This window comes from Pipistrellus kuhlii, unplaced genomic scaffold (genome assembly GCF_014108245.1).
Source record: "Pipistrellus kuhlii isolate mPipKuh1 unplaced genomic scaffold, mPipKuh1.p scaffold_m20_p_8, whole genome shotgun sequence".
Classification (NCBI taxonomy): domain Eukaryota; kingdom Metazoa; phylum Chordata; class Mammalia; order Chiroptera; family Vespertilionidae; genus Pipistrellus; species Pipistrellus kuhlii.
This window is the reverse complement of record NW_023425584.1, coordinates 70,248,012-70,269,302: the sequence shown is the minus strand read 5'-3', so window position 1 is coordinate 70,269,302 and position 21,291 is coordinate 70,248,012. Positions and strand designations below refer to the sequence as shown.

Below are 21,291 nucleotides of genomic sequence, written 5' to 3'. Positions count from 1 at the left end.
CCCTGAACACTCTAGTGCCGTTAAGAACTCCTCATCGCTCTAGCTTGGTAGTTCAGTTGGTCAGAGCATCATCTGGATATGCTAAGGTTGTGGGTTCAGTCCCCGGTCAGGGCACACGTAAGAAACAATCAATGAATGCATAAATAAGTGGAACAACAAACTGATATTTCTCTCTCCCTTCTTCTCTCTAAAAATGTCAATAAAGCCCTGACTGGTTTGGCTCAGTGGATAGAGCATCAGCCTTCAAACTCAAGGGTCCCAGGTTCGATTCTGGCCAAGGGCATGCACCTTGGTTGCAGGCACATCCCCAATAGGGAGTGTGCAGGAGGCAGCTGATTGATGTTTCTAACTCAGTCCCTCTCCTTTCCTCTCTGTGAAAAATCAATAAAATATATTTTAAAAAATAAAAAATGTCAGTAAAGACACCCCCTCTTTCCATTAGTGCAAGATCCCACCCACTGACCCACTGCAGCCCCTTATCCAGGGCAACACCCCTAGGCTGGCACCACTCCAGAGATGATCCCAGGCTCTGCTTCTGCCCTGGTCCCCCCCGTGGGACCCACCCTACCTCGCCCCTACCGGGCCCTCCCTGTAGGCCCTGCCCTGACTTCTCTTGTCCCACCTTCCAGAGGGGATGTGGACTCTTGTTTGTATAAGGAGTCTCCATCTCAGGGAGGCCCAGGGCCTTGAGGCTTCCTTATGTATGTGTGTGGGAGGGGTAGGGGAGGGGGGAGGAGGGATGGCCAATGGGGTGCTTGGGTGAGCTGAGTGGAAATGAGGAGGGGGCAAGCACTAGGACGTCTTCCTACCCCAGATACGTTTTTGGGTGAATTCTGGCCTTCCCAGAACATCTCCAGGGCGCCCTTTCCTGCACGGAGTCTCCCTAGGCTCCAGGTCCCCCCGCCTGAACCTCACTTCTCATCTGGGGAATAGACGAGGCACAGCTCAGGCTCCCAGGAGCTTTAGAGCCGGCCCTGAGCCTGGTCTCCTCACGGCTCCAGGGAAACCTGTGACTCAGACACCAGCCATCCTGACCTAAAAGGGAAAGCAGCAGAGGAGAGAAGGTGAGAGATCTGGGATGGGGGGCACCCCAGGCAGAGGGGGAGCCCAGAGAAGTTGCCTCAGGAAGTCCGGCCTGTCTGAGCACTGTGAACAGAGGCCAGAAGGGTGAGGGGGCAGTGCCGGAGCCTGCGGGAGGGATGCCCCCGGGGGCGGGGCGGAGGGAGAGCTGCGGAGGGCCCTCTGGTGAGAGATTCCCGGCACTGACGGGAAGACGGTGAAAGAGAGCCTGTGGGAAGGTTCTGGGGTCTGCCTCCACCACAGTTCACTGCCCTGAGACCACGCTGAGACCTCTCAGAGCATCCCGGCCCTTTATACAAGCTTAGCAATCAATGGCTAACTCTCGGGCCCACGTAATCAGTCAACAAACACTAGTGGAGCCCCTCCCTTGGCTGGGCATGACGTCCTTTGTGGAAATGGCTTAAGAGGGGACAGCAGGGAGACCCAGGGGGAGGTGGGTGTGGCCATCCCAGGAGAGGCAGTGGTGGGCTGGCCAGAGCATGGACCTGGGTGGGCAGCAGCAGCCAGAGGTATAGAATCCATTCTGGAGACCTTCTGTAATGGAAGCCAAGGCAACTTCAGCCTGGTCACTGGAGGGACTGGTGGGCATGGGGCTGGTGCAGGTGGACATGGGGATCAGTGGAGGCCCCGGATATTCAGGGAGGGACACACACACATCGGCTGGACCTTCAGAGCCGGGAAGGTGCCAACCGATGGAAGTGGGAGGTGACTTTTTGGAAAAGGCAGGGTAATGGACAGTGTGTGGCAAGAGCTGAGCAACTGGTGTGACCTCGCGCCCTCTCTGGACAGCCCACCGGCATGGGCAGCCTGGCTTTCGGCAAGGACGCTGAGGAGGAGGAGAACTCAGGTGCATGTTTTGGGGTCCACTGTGGGGTGTGGGGTCTGTAGAGTAAGCTAAGGGGCATTGGGGAGTACAGTGGCTGAAACATGGGGATGAGGAGACCTGCCCCCCCCCCCCCCCCCCGCACCCAGTCCATTCAACAGGCCCAGCATGGAGTTCTCATTGGGTTACAAATAGTCCTAAGACCCATGACTGAATGGGAGACTCAGGCTGGGTGAGGGGCCTCCTCTCGGAGCCGGGCCGGGCCTGTTTGCCCCTCTCTGTGGAAGGAGGGGCAGGAGCGGATCTCCCAGGGCCCGTCAGCCCAGGGACTGGCCCAGGTGGTGTTTGTTTACCAGCTCCACATCCATGGCGCTCCCCTGGGGGCCATTAGACCTCCTCCGGGGGATCCTCAGGCAGCGTTCCCCGCTCCCCACGCAACTCCCTGCTCTCTCCGGCTTCAGCGTTCACCTGGGAGGTGAGGGCCAATAGCCGGGCCTACAACAACCAGTTCAAGGAGAATGTCTTCCTGTGCTGGCGGAAGAAGAAGTACAAGGTGGGTGGCCCCAGCCCCGCCGCCCTCTGTTGCCTCCTCCCAACCAGCCTACTCTCCCGCACACACCGGATTTTAATCACGAATGGATCACCAGTTTGGTGCTGGAGCTTCCACTGTGTCCTTAGCCCTACCCCAGTTCACCTGAAAGCAGGGAAATGCCGCCCAGCCGGCTGGCTCAGTGGATGAATATCCAATTGTGAACCAGGAGGTCATGGTTCGATTCCGGGTCAGGGCACATGCCCTGGTGTGCAGGAGGCAGCCGATCAATGATTCTTTTTTTAATTTTAATTTTTATTTTTTAAAATATATTTTATTGATTTTTCACAGAGAGGAAGGGAGAGGGATAGATAGCCTGAAACATCGATGAGAGAGAATCATCGATCAGCTGCCTCCTGCACCCCCCCCACTGGGGATGTGCCTGCAACCAATGTACATGCCCTTGACTGGAATCGAACCTGGGACCCCTCAGTCCGCAGACCGACGCTATCCACTGAGCCAAACCGGTTTTGGCAGAACAATGATTCTTTATCATCATTGATGTTTCTATCTCCCTCTGTGAAATCAATAAAAACATATTAAAAACCAAACAAACAAAGAAAGAAAAGAAAAAGAAAATATGAAATCTTCAAATTACAGACTTCGGGAAATAGTGGGGTCACAGCCCTACTTGACGAATCTTTGCATTCGGTAGGGGCTCCATTACTGATGGCTCCAGGCTCTGCATTCAGCTGGCGCTCAGTAACGCTGTTCTGAAGGCTTTGCGTTCAGCAGGCGCTCAGCAGAGCTGGCTCACGGCAGATGGTTCACACTGGCTCGAGGCTTTCCAGGCACCGGTTGAATTATTGCTGATTGTGGTCAAAGGGCAGGGTGAGGCTAAGGTGGGCTGGCTCTCATTCCAGGGCAACGTCATCCACACGGCCAAGTACAACTTCTTCTCCTTCCTGCCCTTCACCCTGTACGAGCAGTTCCACCGAACGTCCAACCTCTACTTCCTCTTCATCATCATCCTCCAGGTGGGGCCGGGCAGGGGAGGCTCCCGGGGTCAGCACAAGCGCCTGAGCCCGTACCATTCCTCCCGTCACTCCCACTGCCTCCTCCAGGAAGCCCTCCTTGACCGGCTTTGCCACAGGGCTCTGTAGACCCATGGAGGTTCAAGTGTGTGTGTGTGTGCAACTGGGAGGAGGGTCAGTGTCTGGCCCCTCACTCGCTGGGAGCACCCTCATAGCTGAGTCTCAGCTGCTCTGGCCAGGGCCTGGTGCACAGAAGATGCTCTCAATGCTGTTCAATGAGGAAGGTGCATGAGTGCTCCTCTGGGTCCAAGGAGGGCACTGCTCCTCCCCAGGATGGACAGCCTTGGCCACGTGACCCTCTTGGCCTCAGCCCACGGAGCTGACCCCAAAGGGTGAGGAGGAAAGCAGGGTTGAGAGCAGTTCTCAGGACCGCGGGGCCACTTCCCAGCGCCTGGGCGGCCCTGCCAGGCGGGCAGCTGTCCCACCTGGGCAGCTCCCTCTGTCCGGGAGCGGGCAGCTCCCAGACGCCCTGACCCCACTCAGCTCTCATTGTTCCGACCCCCTCTGCGCAATAAACACGCTGTGTGCGGGCAGGCCCTGCGCTAGACCGCGACGGTGGCCCTGACACCCTCTGCCATTAAATCACACGGAGGGGACCAGTGATGGAAAGCGGACCCACACCCCAACCCAGGCTGGTCTGGGGTTCGCCTGGAGCTCAGGCCTGAAGGGTGACTGGGAGGAACGGGGTTACAGGGCGGGAAACAGTAAGGCCGAGGCTCCGGGGAGGGAACAAACGTGGGGCTGGTGGGGCTTCCTGGAGGCTGTGACCTGGGGGCCGGGCCTGGGAGGGAGACCAGGACACAGAGGGGCAGGTGTCCCAGGATGTGTAGGGGCGGTGGCCAGCCCGGAACCCAGGGGGCTGGCCGCCGGGACACAGGATGCCCGGTTGAGAGGCTGGGTAGGGGCAGGGGAGGCGGCTTGGGGCCGCATTTGGGATGGTGGTTCAGTATGACCTTCCCGGCATGACCCAACCTCTGTGCCAGGGCATCCCCGAGATCTCCACCCTGCCCTGGTTCACCCTCTTCGCCCCGTTCGTCTGCCTCCTCCTCATCCGGGCCGCCCGAGACCTGGCAGATGACATTGTAAGTGGGGCCCGGGGTCAGCTGGGGAGGGGGCTGGGGGCAGGTGTGGTCCTTGTCTTGCAGGGACAGGTGTCCCGTTGCTCTTTGGCCCTTGGTGCCACGCTGGGTAATAGGGGGACCGTGCCTTCCTCCTCTGTCCGTAGCAGTGGTCCCAGCAGCCCCCCTCCTTCCATCGGCGTCCCCGGACAGGTGTGGCTGGCCTGGCTCACTGTCGGGGCCGCCTGTGAGCTGGAACTGTGCTCTGCACCTTCCCCCTCCCCAGGGTGGTGTGGGGCGGCACAAGGCATGGCCGGGGGCGGGATCACCCGGGGCGGGGGCAGGGCAGGGCAAGGCCACACTCCTGACCCTCCCCGTGGACTCAGGGCCGACGCAGGAGCGACAGGACCATCAACAACAGGCCCTGCCAGGTGCTGGTGGGGGGCAGGTGAGGCCGCTCCCGAGAGCATCCTGAGGACAGGGACCCCGCACAGCAGAGGGGAGGGGGCATATCAGGGAGGGGTGCCCAGCAGAGTGCCCAGAAGCTTCCGTGCCCCCAGGCATCCTGGCGGAGTGTGATGTCTGCAGGGACCCAGCCTGCTGTCTACAGCTCAGAGCTGGGCCCTGTGGTGGGGACAGAGGCTGGGACCTGAGTGGGAACCCCTGCAGGGCGGAGGGTTCCGCTGAAGGCTCTGAAGGGGACCTGGATGCTGGAGGGGGTGGCGGAGGCGGGTTAGGGAAGGCAGGACTCCCCTGTGGGCTGAGGGTCCCCCACAAAGACCTGCCGGCAGCAGGCGGGAAGAAAAGCACCAGAGGGGCGGCAGCAGCCCCTGCCCCCGCTGTTCTTCCAGGTTGGGGGTGGGGCAAGGGTTAAGGGTTCCAAAGAGAGGGCAGGCTGGGCCCCCCTCACACCCGCTGCCCCCCCGCCCCCGCAGCTTTCTGTGGAGACAATGGAAGGACCTGTGCGTGGGGGACCTGGTCTTTCTGCACAGAGACAACGTTGTCCCGGTGAGCAGGTGTGAGCCGGTGTGAGCGGGTGTGAGCGGGTGTGAGCCGGTGTGAGCGGGTGTGAGCCGGTGTGAGCGGGTGTGAGCGGGTGTGAGCGGGTGTGAGCCGGTGTGAGCCGGTGTGAGTGGGTGTGAGCCGGTGTGAGCGGGTGTGAGCGGGTGTGAGCGGGTGTGAGCCGGTGTGAGCCGGTGTGAGCCGGTGTGAGCGGGTGTGAGCGGGTGTGAGCGGGTGTGAGCCGGTGTGAGCCGGTGTGAGCCGGTGTGAGCGGGTGTGAGCCAGTGTGAGTGGCTCAGAGCGCTCGCTCTGGAGAGGGCTGCCTCCCTGCTGGTCTTTCTCCAGCCCACGCCCCTCTCAGCGCTGTTTTCTTCCTCTCTCCCCATCCTCCCCCCCAGGCCGACGTGCTCTTGCTGGCCAGCACGGAGCCCAGCAGCTTGTGCTACGTGGAGACCGCAGACATCGACGGGTGAGCCCTGGCCTCACCAGGGGCCGGGGGCTGGGCCACCGGGCCTTCCCCGTGGCCACACAGCGTGGTCCCCGGCCCACGGGGGCATTTGGGGGGGACCTGCCAGTGGCAGGGGCAGTCAGCCAATCAGAGACAGGGACCCACCTTCTTGGCACCCATGTTTCTGGAGGCCGCCCCTGTGCTTCAGGTGCGGCGTCCAACCCCGAGCCGGCCTGGGCCCGGCCGGAGCCGTTCACAAACGTCCTGCGTGGACTGGGCCGGCCCTCCTCTCTGGCCTCCGCCTCCTGACCGGGGCTCCGTGAGGACCTCTGAGTGCCTCTGGAAGGGGCTGGGTGCCTTGCCTGGGTGCTGACTGTCCCCCCCTCTCACCTCCCTCCTCTTCTCCTCGCCAGGGAGACCAACTTGAAGTTCAGGCAGGCCCCGGCGGTCACGCACCAGGCGCTGACCAGCGAGAGGAAGATGGCTTCCTTCCAAGGTGAGAGGCTGGGCCTTGGTCCGCCCCTCTGTGCGGCCGGCATGGAATTCCCCGTTTCACTGGGTCTTCGGGGATGGTGATGGGGTCTACCGGGGGTGTCCGGGTCGAAATAGTTTTTGTTAATCCTCACCTGAGGATATTTTTCCCATTGATTTTTAGAGATAATGGAAAGGAGGGAGGGAGGGGAGAGAGAGAGAGAGAGACAATGATGTGAGAGAGACACATCAATTGGTCCCCCCCCTCTCCCCCGCACACACCTGACCAGGGATCAACCTGCAACCCTTCAATGTGCAGGCCGACACGCTAACCACTGGGCACACGGTAGCTTTTAACAGGCCAGCTCATCCCAGGCCTGTTTCATGTCCTTTAAATCCGTGCAACAGTCGAGCGTTTGGTGTTATCGTTAGAAAACATGCTGCACCATTGGATCAGGATTTGCATTTTATTTTTAAAACGTGATTAAAAAACATTAAAGCAAATGTGTTTGTGCACAGAGACAGGGATCCATTGCAACTTCTTATTTTCCACCTGGAAAGTGAGACTGTGGGTAAAGCTTGGCAGAGCCCAGCAAGGGGGTTCACTTTTCTTTTTTTTCCCCCTGTCTTATTGCAAAGACAAGTTAATCAAATGGGTCCTAGAGCAGACTCTTCCTCTCTCACACAGCCCTTAGGCTCTTGGCATTCAAGCATCAGTTGCATTTTTTTCATGGCATCTGAGGAAAAGCCTGGCTCACACGGAGGCCAGGCACTGTGTGCCCGGTGCTGGCTGGGCCCAGGGTCCCCAGCATGCAGAAGATGGGGCTGGCACCCCCTCTCACAGCACCCACAGGGATTCATGACTCCACGGCAGGAATAGATGTCTCTGACCTCCCAGGATTTTAACCGGGAGGAAGGGGACTCGGGTCGGGTGGGGGAGCTGATCTGGATGGAGCATCAGAGCGGGTTTCCCTGAGGAGGGGTGTGTCCTGGCATAGGAAGAGCAGGCACGAGACCCCTGAGGCTGAGCAGAGCCAGCTTTGGACCTGTGTGTGTGTGTGTGTGGGGGAGGACACACCAGGAGGAAGCTGTATGGCAAGGGGGTGGAGGTGCCAGGGGGGCAGTTTGGGGCAGTGCAGGGCCCTTGGAGTTGCTAGAGCCAGAAGGTGACAGAATGTCCCCCACCCCCTGTCCCGCCCCCGCCCTGCTTCGGAGAGGGGTGCCCTGACCCAGCCATGCCCTCGGCTCCCTGATTGCCCCGTCGCCCTCAGGCACGGTGGTGTGTGAGGAACCCAACAGTCAGATGTACCACTTCCTGGGCTGCCTGAAGTGGGAGGGCGAGGAATATCCCCTGGACAGCGGCCATCTCCTCCTTCGCGGCTGCAGGATCCGGAACACAGACGCCTGCTACGGACTGGTCGTCTATGCCGGTACGGCCGATCCGGGCCCCGCGGCAGGAGCTTTCCCCGTGGGGTGGGTGGGAACCCTGACGTTGTTGGCAAGAACCCACAAGGCCAGGCCTGGCTGCGGTGTGGCTGCCACCGTAAGCTGTGGGGATCCGGACACGGCTTCTATGGGGCCTGGGCTCTAAAACGGTGGAAATGTGCATGCTGAGCCAGCACCCTTGTTACTCGGCTGGGAAAAGGGGGGTGCCTGTATGTAGATGGCTGGGTGGCTGGGCAGGTGAATAGATGAGTGGGGGGGGGGTGACAAAGCGAGGGAAGATGGGATGGATGGATGGATGGATGGATGGATGGAAGAGTGAGTAGATGGACAGACAGATAGATGTATGTGTGGATGTGTGAATGAATGGATGTATGGATGGACAGACAGATGGATGCAAACCCTGCAGGTTTAGACACGAAGATCATGAGGAACCGTGGCAAAATCCATCTGAAGAGAACCAAGATAGACCGTCTGATGAACAGGCTGGTGGTCCTGGTGAGCGCCCTGAGCCCAGCCGGGGGTTGGGAGTACACAGAAGAGGGAAGGGAAAGGTCCTCAATGACAGAGCCCTGGCTGTCACTTTTTCAGGCCTCAGTTTCCAGCCTCTGCAAAATGTGCAGCCTGATCCTACAGATAGGTCTGGGGCCAAAGACTCTTCTTAGAATCAGGCTACGTAAAAAAATGTCTTTATAAAATAAATGCTGATCCTGACATTTTTCCCAAATCCACAGGAGATAATGAAATGCTCACCTACCCTCCATGGACATTTATTTAACAACTAGAGGCCCAGTGCACAAAATTCGTGCACATATGTGTGTGTGTGTGTGTGTGTGTGTCCCTCAGCCCAGCCTGCACCCTCTCTAATCTGGACTGCTGGCTCCCAATTGCTTGCCTGCCTGCCAGCCTGATCACCCCCTAACCACTCCCCTGCCAGCCTGATCAACACCTAACTGCTCCCCTGCCAGCCATCTTTGACCACATGGGGGCAGCCATCTTGTGTGTAGGAATTGTGGTCAATTTGCAAATTACCTCTTTATTATATAGGAATTCTTGACTCTTTGCCTAATCAATTTTATCTTTATTTTTTTAAAATATATTTTTATTGATTTCAGAGAGGAAGAGAGAGGGAGAGAGAGATAGAAACATCAATGATGAGAGAGAATCATTAATTGGCTGCCTCCTGCACTGGGGATTGAGCCTGCAACCCCAGGCATGTGCCCTGACCAGGAATCACACATTCATGGATCAATGCTCAACCACTGAGGTCTTCCATTGCTTTTTAGAGAGAGTGGAAGGGAGGGAGGGAGAGAGGGAGGAAGGAAGGAAGAGAGGGAGGAGGGGAGAGAGAGGGAAGGAGGGAGAAGGGGGGGGAGAGGGAGAGAGAGAGAGATCATGTGAGATCTGGTTGCCTCCAACAAGGCCTCACACCCTGACCAAGGTGGGGATTGAACCTGCAATCCAGGTGCGTGCTCTTGACTGGGAATCAAACCCGAGACTCTTCAGTGCCCGGGCCAACCCTCTAACCACTGAACCACGCCAGCCAGGCCTCAACTTTATCATTTTAAAAATTGTTGTAATATAATTTAAAAAAAAAACAGTCACAAAAACCCATCTCTCCCCGGGACTGTCAGCCTCCTCCCCCAGCCTCACTCCCTCATCCTGATGGCAGAACTTGGGGTGGGGGCGTCTCGTTTCCTATTTGTCTTTCACTCTGGCTGTGCCCCTGTTGGCTAGTGGCTGGGGTGTCTCGGTGCTGCCCTGGGTCCCTCCACAGGCCCCACCATCTCCTGTTTGCTGAGCAGATCTTCCTGTCTCTGGTGCTGATCTCTGCGGCGTTGACCTTGGGCTCCTGGGACAAGGTGAAGGAGTTCAAGGCCAAGCACTACTACGTGTCTGAGAAGCTCACGTACAGTGTGACCACCGAGTCCTTCTTCACCTTCTGGGGCTTCCTCATTCTACTCAGCGTCATGGTGCCCATGTCCATGCTCATCCTGTGAGTGCCTGGCTCCCCCCCCCCCGCCCCCCACTGCTCAGCCAGGGAGGAGGGGGAGCGGGCGGCTGCAGGCCAGGCCTGACCCAGAGTGTGTCTGCAGAACCGAATTCATCTACCTGGGGAACAGCATCTTCATCAACTGGGACACACAGATGTACCACCCGCCTCGGGGCACGCCTGCCAGAGCCCGGAGCACCAGCCTCAGCGACCAGCTGGGCCAGGTGGAGTACGTGTTCTCGGACAAGACGGGCACGCTCACCCAGAACGTCCTGGCCTTCAGGAAGTGCTGCATCAACGGAGTCATCTACGGTGGGGCCTGGCCCGGCGCGTCCCCTCCCCACGGCGCTGCCCGCAGGACTGACCTCTGGGCGCGGGGAGCCCGGGGAAGTGCAGTCACTGGAGACCTGGGTGGGTCTCAGGGTCCACGGACCTCCCCCAGCCTGGGCCCCACCCCCGCACACCTACCCAGACCTGACGCTCAGAACCGCAGCCAGAGGCATTCTCTTTGGGGGTCAGCAAGCGATTCCTGGAACAGGCCAGCAAGTTAATATACATACACACTGAGTGGCCAGATTATGATGATCTCCGAACGCATAATAATCTGCCACTCAGTGTGAGGGTGTGTGTGTGTGTGTGTGTGTGTGTGTGTGTGTGTGTGTGTGTGTGATGGGGCCCATCTTTCCTTCCTTTGTGCAGAAGGCAAAGCTGAAGCTGGGGGGGGAGGGGGGGAGGGTCCTGTGTTGTTTAGGGTTCAGAGTCCAGGCCCTGGGAAGACTGGCATTGGGGGTGGGGACTGTGGGACCCTAAGCTGTCTGGGGTGCTGAGGCCTGAGGCAGGGTCTCTCCCCAGGCCCGGACGAGGAGGAGACCCCACATAAGGTGAGTGCTGGCCCTGGAGCACTGGATGGGGGGTCGGGTCGGGAGGTCAGGCCGTGACCTACCCAGAACCGGCTCCCCTGCCCCCAGGCGAACCCTCGCCTCCGGGCAGACGGGAAGCTACTCTTCCAAAACGCGAGGCTCCGGAGCGCGGTGTGTGGCAACAGGGACCCGATGGTGCGGGAGTTCTGGCGCCTGCTGGCCCTCTGCCACACGGTGATGGTGCAGGAGGAGGGCGGTGAGTGGCCGTGGGCCGCCCCGCGGGGAGGGTGCTCAGGCCTGGGCCCCCGCAGGGGCTCCTGGTCTTAGAGGTTGTCCAGGCCACCCCCGGGGGTCCTGTCGTCCAGCCCGGAGCGTTCCCAGGCCTGTGTCCCCAGCCCCAGCTCTTCTGCACCCAGCGGGTGTCCCAGCTCGGGGCTCGCCGTCTGTTACCGAAGTGGGTGGCATCTGGCCTGGGACACCAGTGTCCACCTCTGTTATTTGGCTTGGAGGCTCTCTCGGCCCCAGGGACCATTGTCCGTATCTGGTGAGGGCCCGCCGTGTGCACGGCGTCCCGGGCCACGGAGCTGGAAGGGAACCTGCCGCCGATGGGGGGGTCCCCCAAAGACAGCAGGCGCCCAGTGAAGGTGCTCCGTGGCCCCCCAGACCGGCTGCGGTACCAGGCGGCGTCCCCGGACGAGGAGGCCCTGGTCTCGGCCGCCCGGAGTTTCGGCTTCGTGTTCGCGGCGCGCACGCGGGACAGCATCACGGTGACCGAGCTCGGGGAGCAGCGGGTGTACCGGGTCCTGGCCATGATGGACTTCAGCAGCGTCCGGAAGCGCATGTCGGTGCTGGGTGAGCACCTTCTGTCCCGGGAGGAGGCGGGCAGGGAGGGAAGGAGGCGGGCGGGGAGGGGAGCGCTCACGCAGCCGCCTCTCCCTCGCAGTCCGGAACCCAGAGGGCGCCATCCGCCTCTACACCAAAGGCGCGGACACGGTCATCTTCCAGCGCCTGGAGAAGAAGGGCTTGATGGAGGGGACCACGGAGGAGGCCCTGACGGTGAGTCCCCGCGGGGAGGGAAGCGGAGGAGGAGGAGGAGGAGGAGGAGGAGGAGGAGGAGAATGTGCAGAGAAATCGCCTCCAGGGTCCAGGGTGCTCAGAGAGGAGCTGAACTCCAAGCTACACCTGCACAAGAGGGAGCATTTTTAAAAATATATATTTTATTGATTTTTTTTACAGAGAGGAAGGGAGAGGGATAGAGAGCTAGAAACATCAATGAGAGAGAAACATTGATCAGCTGCCTCCTGCACACCCCCCACTGGGGATGTGCCCGCAACCAAGGTACACGCCCTTGACCGGAATCGAACCCGGGACCCTTGAGTCCGAATGCTGATGCTCTATTCACTGAGCCAAACCCGGGGTCAAGGGCGGGGGTCAAGGACTGCGGGGCCTGGCTGGCGGGAGTTCTGGCAGGGCTGCCCGGAGTGTCTCCGGGAGAGTTGGAAATGGCCGCACAGCGCGTAGGGAGAACAGAAGTGGGCCTCTTGTGGGGCTGAAACCGGGAGCATGGCAGCACGGGAGCCCAGCCCCCTCTGGGAGGACACACTGTGCGGGGATCAGGGTTCGGGAGCCCAGGCAGAGAGAGGCGCTGAGAGGGGCTGACTGGAGCAGTGTGGGGAGGAGGGTGGTGACAGGGGGCGCCTGCCTGCCTGCCTGCGGGGCGGCCCAGGCCTTCGCCCAGCAGACGCTGCGCACGCTGTGCCTGGCCTACAAACGGGTGGACGAGGACGCGTACCAGCGGTGGCGCAGGCGGCACCGGGAGGCCAGCGTCCTCCGTCAGGACAGTCAGGACCGGGCCGGAGCCCTGCACCGGCTGTACGAGGAGATGGAGCAGGGCCTCCAGGTGGGCGTGGCAGGCGGCGGGGCTCCAGCTTCCGGGTCCCAGCCCCTGGGCCCCAGGTGTCTCCCCCCCCCCCCCCCCCCCACTTCCCCCCGCTGCCTGGATGGCGGAGCCCCTGCTCAGCCTGCTCCTGGGCCCCACCTCCACCCCCAGCTGCTGGGAGCCACCGCCATTGAAGACAGGCTCCAGGACGGCGTCCTTGAAACCATCCAGTGTCTCCAGCAAGGAAACATCAAAGTGTGGGTGCTCACAGGAGATAAGCAAGGTGAGTCCCGGGAAGCCATCCCCAGCAGGGAGGGAGGGAGGTGGGCCTGTGGGCTCTCGGCATGATGTATCTATTGACCCCTGGCCCCAGAATCACTTCCCTCTAGTAGCCCAGCCCCAGACAGCCAGGCAGAGCACAGGCCCCTTTGATCAGAGCTGCAGCCAAAGTCTCAGGGTTGGCTCTCATTGGACGGCCTGGGTGACATGCCCTCCTCTGAACCAATCACAGTTGCCAGGGGGTGGGGCAGGGTGGGCCTGACCCTGGGCAGGGGGCAGCCAGGGGCTGAGCAGGCTGGTTTTCAGAGACTGCGGTGAATATCAGCTTTGCCTGCCGGCTCCTGTCCGAGGACATGCTCATTCTGGAGGAGAAGGAGGTCATGTAAGCAGTGGGGGTGGGGGTGGACGAGCTGGTGGGAGCAGGGTGAGGACGGGGGTCGGGGACACCCATGGCTCAGATGTGGCTCTGGGGTCTGCAGAACGTCCTCAGCCTCCACCTGGCTGGGTTCCCTGAGGGGGAAACTGAGGCACCGCCAGGGAGGGGGTGGAAGGAAGCTTGTGCACGGGCGTGGCTGAGCCCAGGGGGTCTCTGCAGTCAGATCCTGGAGACCTACTGGGAGAGCAACAACAACCTGCCCAGTGGCCAGGGGTCCCCGAGGAACTGGTTCCCGCCACAGGTCAAAGCGGCCATGGTCATTTCCGGAGAGTTCCTGGTCAGTGCCAGCTCGGGCTCCCTGGGGGGCCTCCGGGCGTGGGAGGGGCTGGGGGAGCCGCAGAGGGGGCGTGGACTATTGGGGAAGCCAAAGTGAGTGCTACACCAGGGCATGGTTCTCAGGGACGGGAGCCATGAGGCCAAGGCTAGCCTGGGCAGGCGCAGGGGCAGGGGCAGGGGCACGGCAGGAGGAGCGGCCAGTGGGGTGTTCGTGAAGGGAAGGGGTGCAGGCAGAGTGACGCGCCCCCCCCCCCCCCCGCCCGCCAGGACCAGCTGCTGCCGTCCCTGAGCAAGGAGGCCCAGGAGCTCGTCCAGAATGTGAGCGTGGCCGTGGGGGGGTCCCGGCGGGAGCCGGGGGAGCCCAGGGCCCACGGCCCGCAGGCCGGGCGCACCCCTCTGACGTGGCGGGCCCTGGGGGCCCGGCTGAGGTGCCCGGGGCTGGCGCCCAGGAACCAGAGCCCCGGGGCGCGGCGGGAGCGGGCCTTCGTGGAGCTGGCCTGCAGGTGCCAGGCCGTGGTCTGCTGCCGGGCGACGCCCGCGCAGAAGGCCCTGCTGGTGGCGCTGGTGAAGAAGCACCGGCACGCGGTGACCCTGGCCATCGGGGACGGCGCCAACGACGTCAGCATGATCGAGAGTGGGTGGCGGGCGCCCCGCGGGGGAGCTGGGAGCGGGAGGAGGCCTGTGCGGGCGCCCCGCGGGGGAGCTGGGAGGGGAGGCCTGTGCGGGCGCCCCGCGGGGGGAGCTGGGAGGGGAGGCCTGTGCGGGCGCCCCGCTGGGGGAGCTGGGAGGGGAGGCCTGTGCGGGCGCCCCGCTGGGGGAGCTGGGAGCGGGAGGAGGCCTGTGCGGGCGCCCTGCCGGGAGGGGGGGGGGAGCTGGGAGGGGGAGGAGGCCTGTGCGGGCGCCCCGCGGGGGGAGCTGGGAGGGGAGGCCTGTGCGGGCGCCCCGCGGGGGGACCTGGGAGGGGAGGCCTGTGGCGGGGGGAGCTGAGAGGGGAGGCCTGTGCGGGCGGGGGTGGCCCAGGCCCACGGGCTGTGTGTCCCGCAGTGGCGGACATCGGCGTGGGGCTGGCGGGCCCGGAGGGCGGGCAGGTGGCGCAGAGCAGCGACTACACGCTGGCCCAGTTCCGCTTCCTGCGGCGGCTGCTGCTGGTGCACGGGCGCTGGGCCTACGTGCGCGTGTGCAAGTTCCTGCGCTTCTTCGTCTACAAGACGCTGGCCAGCATGACGGTCCAGGTCTGGTTCGCCTTCTACAGCGGCTTCACCGCCCAGGTGCGGGCAAACGGCCCTCGGGGGCTCTCTGGGGTGCGGGGCCCTGGGCATGGCTCCCGGGGGGCGGGGGGGGGGCAGCAGGCTCACTCATAGCCTGCGGTCCTGTGGGGCAGGGCGGCCTGAGGTCGCAGGGCCATGCCACCTTTCTCCGTACAAGCACGGAGTCCAGGCAGAGGGCGGGCGTCGTCCCTGCCCGGCTGTGTGCCCGGCAGGTTCCGCATGTCTGACAGCTGAGCTGTGAAGCCAGGCAGGGCAGCTTCTCCAAAGGCAGGTCTTTCTAAGGGAGACAGAGTAAGCGTGAGCCCCAGAGAAGAGACGATGGTGGGGGCTGGGTCCCTGACTGCAAGGCTCTCCACGGGAGCATGGTGAGGAGCAGATCGCCTCTGGACCCTCAGAGCCATCGAGAGGTGGTTTCCCCTGAGCGCAAGGACGGTCTGAATGTCCCCGGGTGGCCGAGACAGGGAAGCAGCTCCCTGTCGTTGATACCACGGCGTCTGAGAGGGAGCTTTACAGAGAGGCACCTGGATAACTGGATGCTGTTGGTTTTACTGTTTTGTTTCTAGATATCTTATTCTCTTAGATGCTGCTGTGCTTGGGATTGTTTTCTTTCCTTTTTTAAAATAATATATTTTATTGATTTTTTACAGAGAGGAAGAGAGAGGGAGAGTTAGAAACCTCGATGAGAGAGAATCATCCATCAGCTGCCTCTTGCACACCCCCTACTGGGGATGTGCCCGCAACCAAGGTACATGCCCTTGACTGGAATAGAACCCGGGACCTTTCAGTCCTCAGGCCGAGGCTCTACCACTGAGCCAAACCGGTTTCGGCCTGGGATTGTTTTCTTGATGTCCTTTAGGTGGTTTTTCTGTAAATTTGCTGAATTCCTTTATTGGCTCCAGGAGGTTTCTGTGGCTCCTTTGGGGTTTTCTGCGTGTCACCTGACAGTAGAGATAGTTTTCCTTCTTCCTCTGCAGTGTGGGTGCCTTTTATTTCCTTCCCTTACCTACTTGCTCCGGCTGGAACGCCCAGCGAGGTGGTGAGGGCTGGCATCCTTGTCTTGTTCCTGAGCTTAGCGAGGACAGTGTTCCATCTTTCTACATTAGGTAACTAGAATTCTCCTGTAGGAAGAACCAACCATTCCTTCTCCCTCATTTATTTATGGAATTATTTATTTTTATTATTTTTTAAAAATATATTTTTATCGATTTCAGAGAGGAAGGGAGAGGGAGAGAGATATAATAGAAACATCAATGAACCAAAACCGGTTTGGCTCAGTGGTAAAGTGTCGGTCTGCGGACTGAAAGATCCTGGGTTCGATTCCGGTCAAGGGCATGTACCTTGGTTGCGGGAACATCCCCAGTGGGGGGTGTGCAGGAAGCAGCTGGTCGATGTTTCTCTCTCATCAACATTTCTAGCTCTCTAGCTCTCTCCCTTCCTCTCTGTAGAAAATCAATAAAATAGCCGAAACCGGTTTGGCTCAATGGATAGAGCGTCGGCTTGGGGACTGAAAGGTCCCGGGTTCGAATCTGGTCAAGGGCATGTATCTTGGTTGCGGGCATATCCCCAGTAGGGGGTATGCAAGAGGCAGCTGATCGATGACTCTCATCGATGTTTCTAACTATCTCTCTCCCTTCTTCTCTGTACAAAATCAATAAAGTATATATATTTTTAAATCAATAAAATATATATTAAAAAAGAAAGAAAGAAACATCAATGATGACAGAGAATCATTGATCAACTGCCTCCTGCACGCCCCCTACTGGCATATGCCCTTGACCTGAAGCAAACCCTGGATCCTTCAGTCCACAGGCAGATGCTAAACGAGAATTTTTGGGTAAAATTGCCTTGGGTGGGTCCCCTCAGGTGGAGAGCACATCTGTTTCCGGACACATGGCATCTGGAGGCTGACCACTGACCACCTTCTCCCTCCCCCCTCCCAGCCCCTGTACGAAGGCTGGTTCCTGGTGCTTTTCAATTTGCTGTACACCAGCCTCCCCGCTCTGTACATCGGGCTCTTCGAGCAGGTGAGCAGGCTGAGGACTCGCCTCCTCCTTCCCTGTGGACACTCCCGTCTCTGCCACACCTTCTGCTCCTGTGGGGCTGGGGTGGGGGTGGGCAGGGCTCCTAGACCACTGCCCTGTAACTGTTCCCACCAAGCTCAGCCGAGAGGGGGGAAGTCCTTTTGCCCAGCTAGCCCGCCCTTTTGGGACCACTCCCAAGTCTCAGGTCCACCGTCTGCCCAGCAGTGGGGAGGGGGTCAGAAAAGATGGTTCTCCCGTTTGCCTTGGCCCCCCCCCCCCCTCCCGCCGAGAGGGTCTGCTAAGTGGCCCAGAACAGGATGCTTAGGATGAGGGAAGTGTCTCATGCCTGTGCTGTCCAGGTGGGAGCCACCAGCCACAGGTGGCTGATGATGGGCACTTGAGGCATGCCTGGTGGGACCTGAGGAACGAGCCTTTCATTTTGAGTTCTTTTTTATTTTTTAATATATTTTATTGATTTTTTACAGAGAGGAAGGGAAAGAGAGAGTTGGAAACATCGATCAGCTGCCTCCTGCACACCTCCTACTGGGGATGTGCCCGCAACCAAGGTACATGCCCTTGACCGGAATCGAACCCGGGACCCTTCAGTCCGCAGGCCGATGCTCTATCCACTAGGCAAAACCAATTTCGGCTCACTTTTTTTTCTTTCTTTTTTAAATATATTTTATTGATTTTTCACAGAGGGGAAGAGAGAGGGATAGAGAATTAGAAACATCATTGAGAGAGAATCATCGATCAGTTGCCTCCTGCACACCCCCTACTGGGGATGTGCCCGCCACCAAGGTACATGCCCTTGACCGGAATCGAACCCGGGACCCTTCAGTCTGCAGGCCGGCGCTCTATCCACTGAGCCAAACCGGTTTCGGCATCATTTTGTTTTTTAAAAAAGTTTTAAAATGGTGGCAAAACACCGATCACAACGTTCTCCATCTCACCATTCTCACGCACCCGCCGCAGGCATCCGCAGAGCCGCCCAGCCCCTGCGTGTGGCTGTGCAGCCGGCCTCCGGAACCCCCTCTCTCCTCCACCCTGTCCCAGGACGTGAGTGCAGAGCGGAGCCTGGCGCGGCCCCAGCTGTACGGGGCCGGCCAGAAGGACGAGCTCTTCAACTGCCGGGTCTTCCTCCAGGCCGTCGCCCACGGCACGGCCACTTCCCTGGCCAGCTTCTTCGTGACCCTGGGGGTCAGCCAGGACACGGCGGGGCCCCTCAGCGACTACCAGTCCTTGGCGGCGGTGGTGGCCCTGTCGGGCCTGCTGTCCGTCACCGTGGAGGTAGGCCCGGCTGCTGCCCGCCCCACAGACCGTGAAGGTCTCACCACCTGGCCGCCCCTCCTGAGAGGCCTGGGCAGGTGCCCCTTGAACCTGGGGGCCCCATGGCTTACTCCTCCTTCCCCGCTAGGTCATCCTCATCATCAAGTGCTGGACGGTCCTGGCGGGGCTGGCCATCTTCCTCAGCCTCTGCTTCTACGTGGTGACAACGTGGGCGAGCCAGAGCCTCTGGCTCTTCACCGTCTCCCCCAGGACCTTCCCCTTCCTGTGTGAGCCCCACCCCCACCCCCACCCCCACCCTCACCCCCACCCCCACCCGCAGCGGGGAGCAGGGTGGCAGCCCCGGAAATGGGTGGGGCCTGAGTCTTTAGGGAATCTGCACCAAGGCCTTCTGGGGTGAAGGTGAGGAAGGAGGTGGGGTGTCTGGACCAGGGGGCACCGAGCAGGCTCGGGGAGGCTTCCCCCTGGGCCGGGCTGTGACTCTGCCCCGTCCCCAGACGCTGACCGCAACGTGCTGTCCCACCCCTCCGTCCTGCTGGTGGTCCCGCTGAACGTGGCACTGAGCACCCTGCCCAGGCTGGCCGTGCCCGCCATTCGCCAGGCCCTCAGGAAGCCGCACTCCAAGGTGAGGGTGGCTGGGGTGCCCCCTGCACATTCCTGGGACCCACCAGCCAGAGCCGGTGCTGGGAGCAGGGACGCCGAGGAGATGGGAGCTGGGGGTAGAGGACTGGAGACCCAGAGGCACACCCAGTGCCCGCAGGAGGGGCAGACGACAGGCCCCGGGAGCTCGGGAAGGAAACCGGACTTCCCGGACGGAGGCGGTCAGACTTCCACCGGGAATTACCAGGGCTGGGGGCTGAGATTACAGAAGTGACCTGGAACGGGTTTAGGCAAAAAGGGGACCTTAGAAACACCGCCAGTGCCCACCGATGGATGAATGGACAAACGCAGGGCGATTCATCCACACAGCAGGACACTGCTCAGCCTTTAAGACACGGAAGCTCTGGCCCCTGCTTCAATGGAGATGACCCTCGAGGACCGTGTGCTCAGCGAGAGAAGCCCGTTGTCACAAAAGGGCAGCTCCTGTGTGACTCCACTCACAAGAGGTCCCTGGAGGGTTAGATTTATGGACAGGAAGAAGGCGGAGGGAGCCGGGGGGGGGGGGGGAACTCGTTTTTAATAGGGACAGAAGGTCAGCTTGGGAAGATGAAGATCTGGAGGTGGAAGTGATAGTTGCATAACAATGTTAAGGTGTTTAATGCCACCGAGATGTGCACTTAAAAATGGTTAAAATGGTACATTTTATTTTTTTATATATTTTTATTGATTTTGTACAGAGAGGAAAGGAGAGAGATAGAGAGTTAGAAACACTGATGAGAGAGAGTCATCGATCAGCTGCCTCTTGCACACCCCCTACTGGGGATATGCCCGCAACCAAGGTACATGCCCTTGACCGGAATAGAATCAGGGACCTTTCAGTCCCCAAACCGACGCTCTATCCATTGAGCCAAACCGGTTTCGGCTAAAATGGTATATTTTATGTCTGTTTTATCACAAATGAAAAAAGGTGTATGGGAGTTGGGGAGGCTTACTAGCTCAGGTAACAAAAAACTAGAAGGACCAGTTGCAGCTGGGCTGGGCTGGAGAACTGGCTGACATAGTGGGCCAAGATATAGCCACAGACCCGCTGTGTTCTGCCCCACAGGCTGCCCCCTGGTTAACCTCTCCAGCTTTGCCGCACGAGGGCAGCTCAGGCACCTGGTAGCTGATCTAGAGTCAAGTCCCAGGGAAGGGCTGTGATTGGCTGGTCCAGCGTTGGGTCCCAGGGAGAACTGTGGTTGGGTAGGGAGGAGCTGGCCAAGGTTTATGAATGGCCCCCACTGGGAGCAGGTGACCCAGAGTATTCCACGGAGTGTGGAGCCTGGTGACCTTGCCCGCCCCTCTGCCCTGCAGGAGAAGCAGGGGAAGGCTGAGGAGATCCCCGCGGAGCCTCTGCCCCACCTTTGCCGGCAGTCCCGCGCCCGGCGCTCCAGCTATGCCTTCTCCCACCGCGAAGGCTACGCAGAGCTCATCACGCGGGGCACGAGTCTGCGGAGGCCACCAGGGGTCCACAGCACCCCTCCGGCTGCTCACACCGCCCCCTCGAGGCCTCAGCCTCGCACCAGAAGGCGGTGTCTTTCTTGGGGAGGAAGAGGCACCAGCGCTGTGGGGAGGTGTCCCCCACGCACACGCAGCCCCCCGCCCCCCGCCCCCCTGAGCTCCTCCTTCCGTGGAGGAGCAGTGCTCGCACCCGAGCCTGGCGCCCTCCACTGACGGCAATCTGGCTCTTTCCCCAGGAAACTGCCAGTGAGTGGGCCGGCCCATGTTCTCCTGAGACTCTGCCACCCCCAAGGAGGGGCCACCCCCTCCCCCAGAGGAAGCCAGATGCCCCTTCCTAAGAGCCAGCATGGCCTTCAGGCCGGTCATTTTATAAAAATATATTCTTGTTGATTTTTCAGAGAGGAAGGGACGTATAGAGAGTCAGAAACGTCAATGAGAGAGAAACATTGGTCAGCTGCCTCCCACAGGCGTGCTCTCCCCTACCCCCCATCCCCCCTCTGGGGACCAAGCCACAACCAAAGTACATGACCTTGACCGAAATCAAACCCGGGACTCTTCAGTCCACAGACCAGCGCGCTCTCCACTGAGCCAAACCAGCTAGGGCCAGGCCAGTCATTTAAAAAAGAGAACCAGCATCCATGAGGAGGAGAGAACCACCCACAAATAGAGGACCTGCAGAGGTGGCACCCGCACCCTCGCCCTCGAGAGGCAGCCATCACCCATGGAGAGCCCGCCAGTGCCTGGGGAGCCAAGGCCCACATTCCTGGTGGGCGGCCCCCCGCCTGGGGAGTGGTAATTCCCGGGCTCAGGAAGCCCGGGGCACCCCCTCCCCACTCGGAAAGGCTTCCCAAGCTTTTCTTTAAAAAAAAGAAAAAAAAATATATATATACATTTTATTGATTTTTTTACAGAGAGGAGGAGAGAGGGATAGAGAGCTAGAAACG

The 21,291-nt window shown here is 60.3% G+C and overlaps 1 protein-coding gene across 1 annotated transcript; it reads left to right on the top strand.

The window, feature by feature from the left end:
- Positions 1-739: 739 nt before the first annotated feature.
- On the top strand, positions 740-20,560 carry ATP8B3 (ATPase phospholipid transporting 8B3). Its single transcript, XM_036425219.1, is given in 29 exon segments — positions 740-759; positions 1,807-1,868; positions 1,871-1,927; positions 2,365-2,456; positions 3,356-3,469; positions 4,510-4,608; positions 4,971-5,032; positions 5,520-5,592; positions 5,985-6,055; positions 6,448-6,530; positions 7,777-7,935; positions 8,358-8,446; positions 9,754-9,944; positions 10,045-10,253; positions 10,794-10,822; positions 10,910-11,057; positions 11,465-11,653; positions 11,745-11,857; positions 12,528-12,701; positions 12,852-12,963; positions 13,266-13,341; positions 13,555-13,672; positions 13,939-14,305; positions 14,716-14,939; positions 16,880-16,963; positions 18,017-18,250; positions 18,378-18,516; positions 18,745-18,923; positions 20,201-20,560. Coding segments are annotated over 29 exon segments (3,927 nt in total).
- Positions 20,561-21,291: the final 731 nt, after the last annotated feature.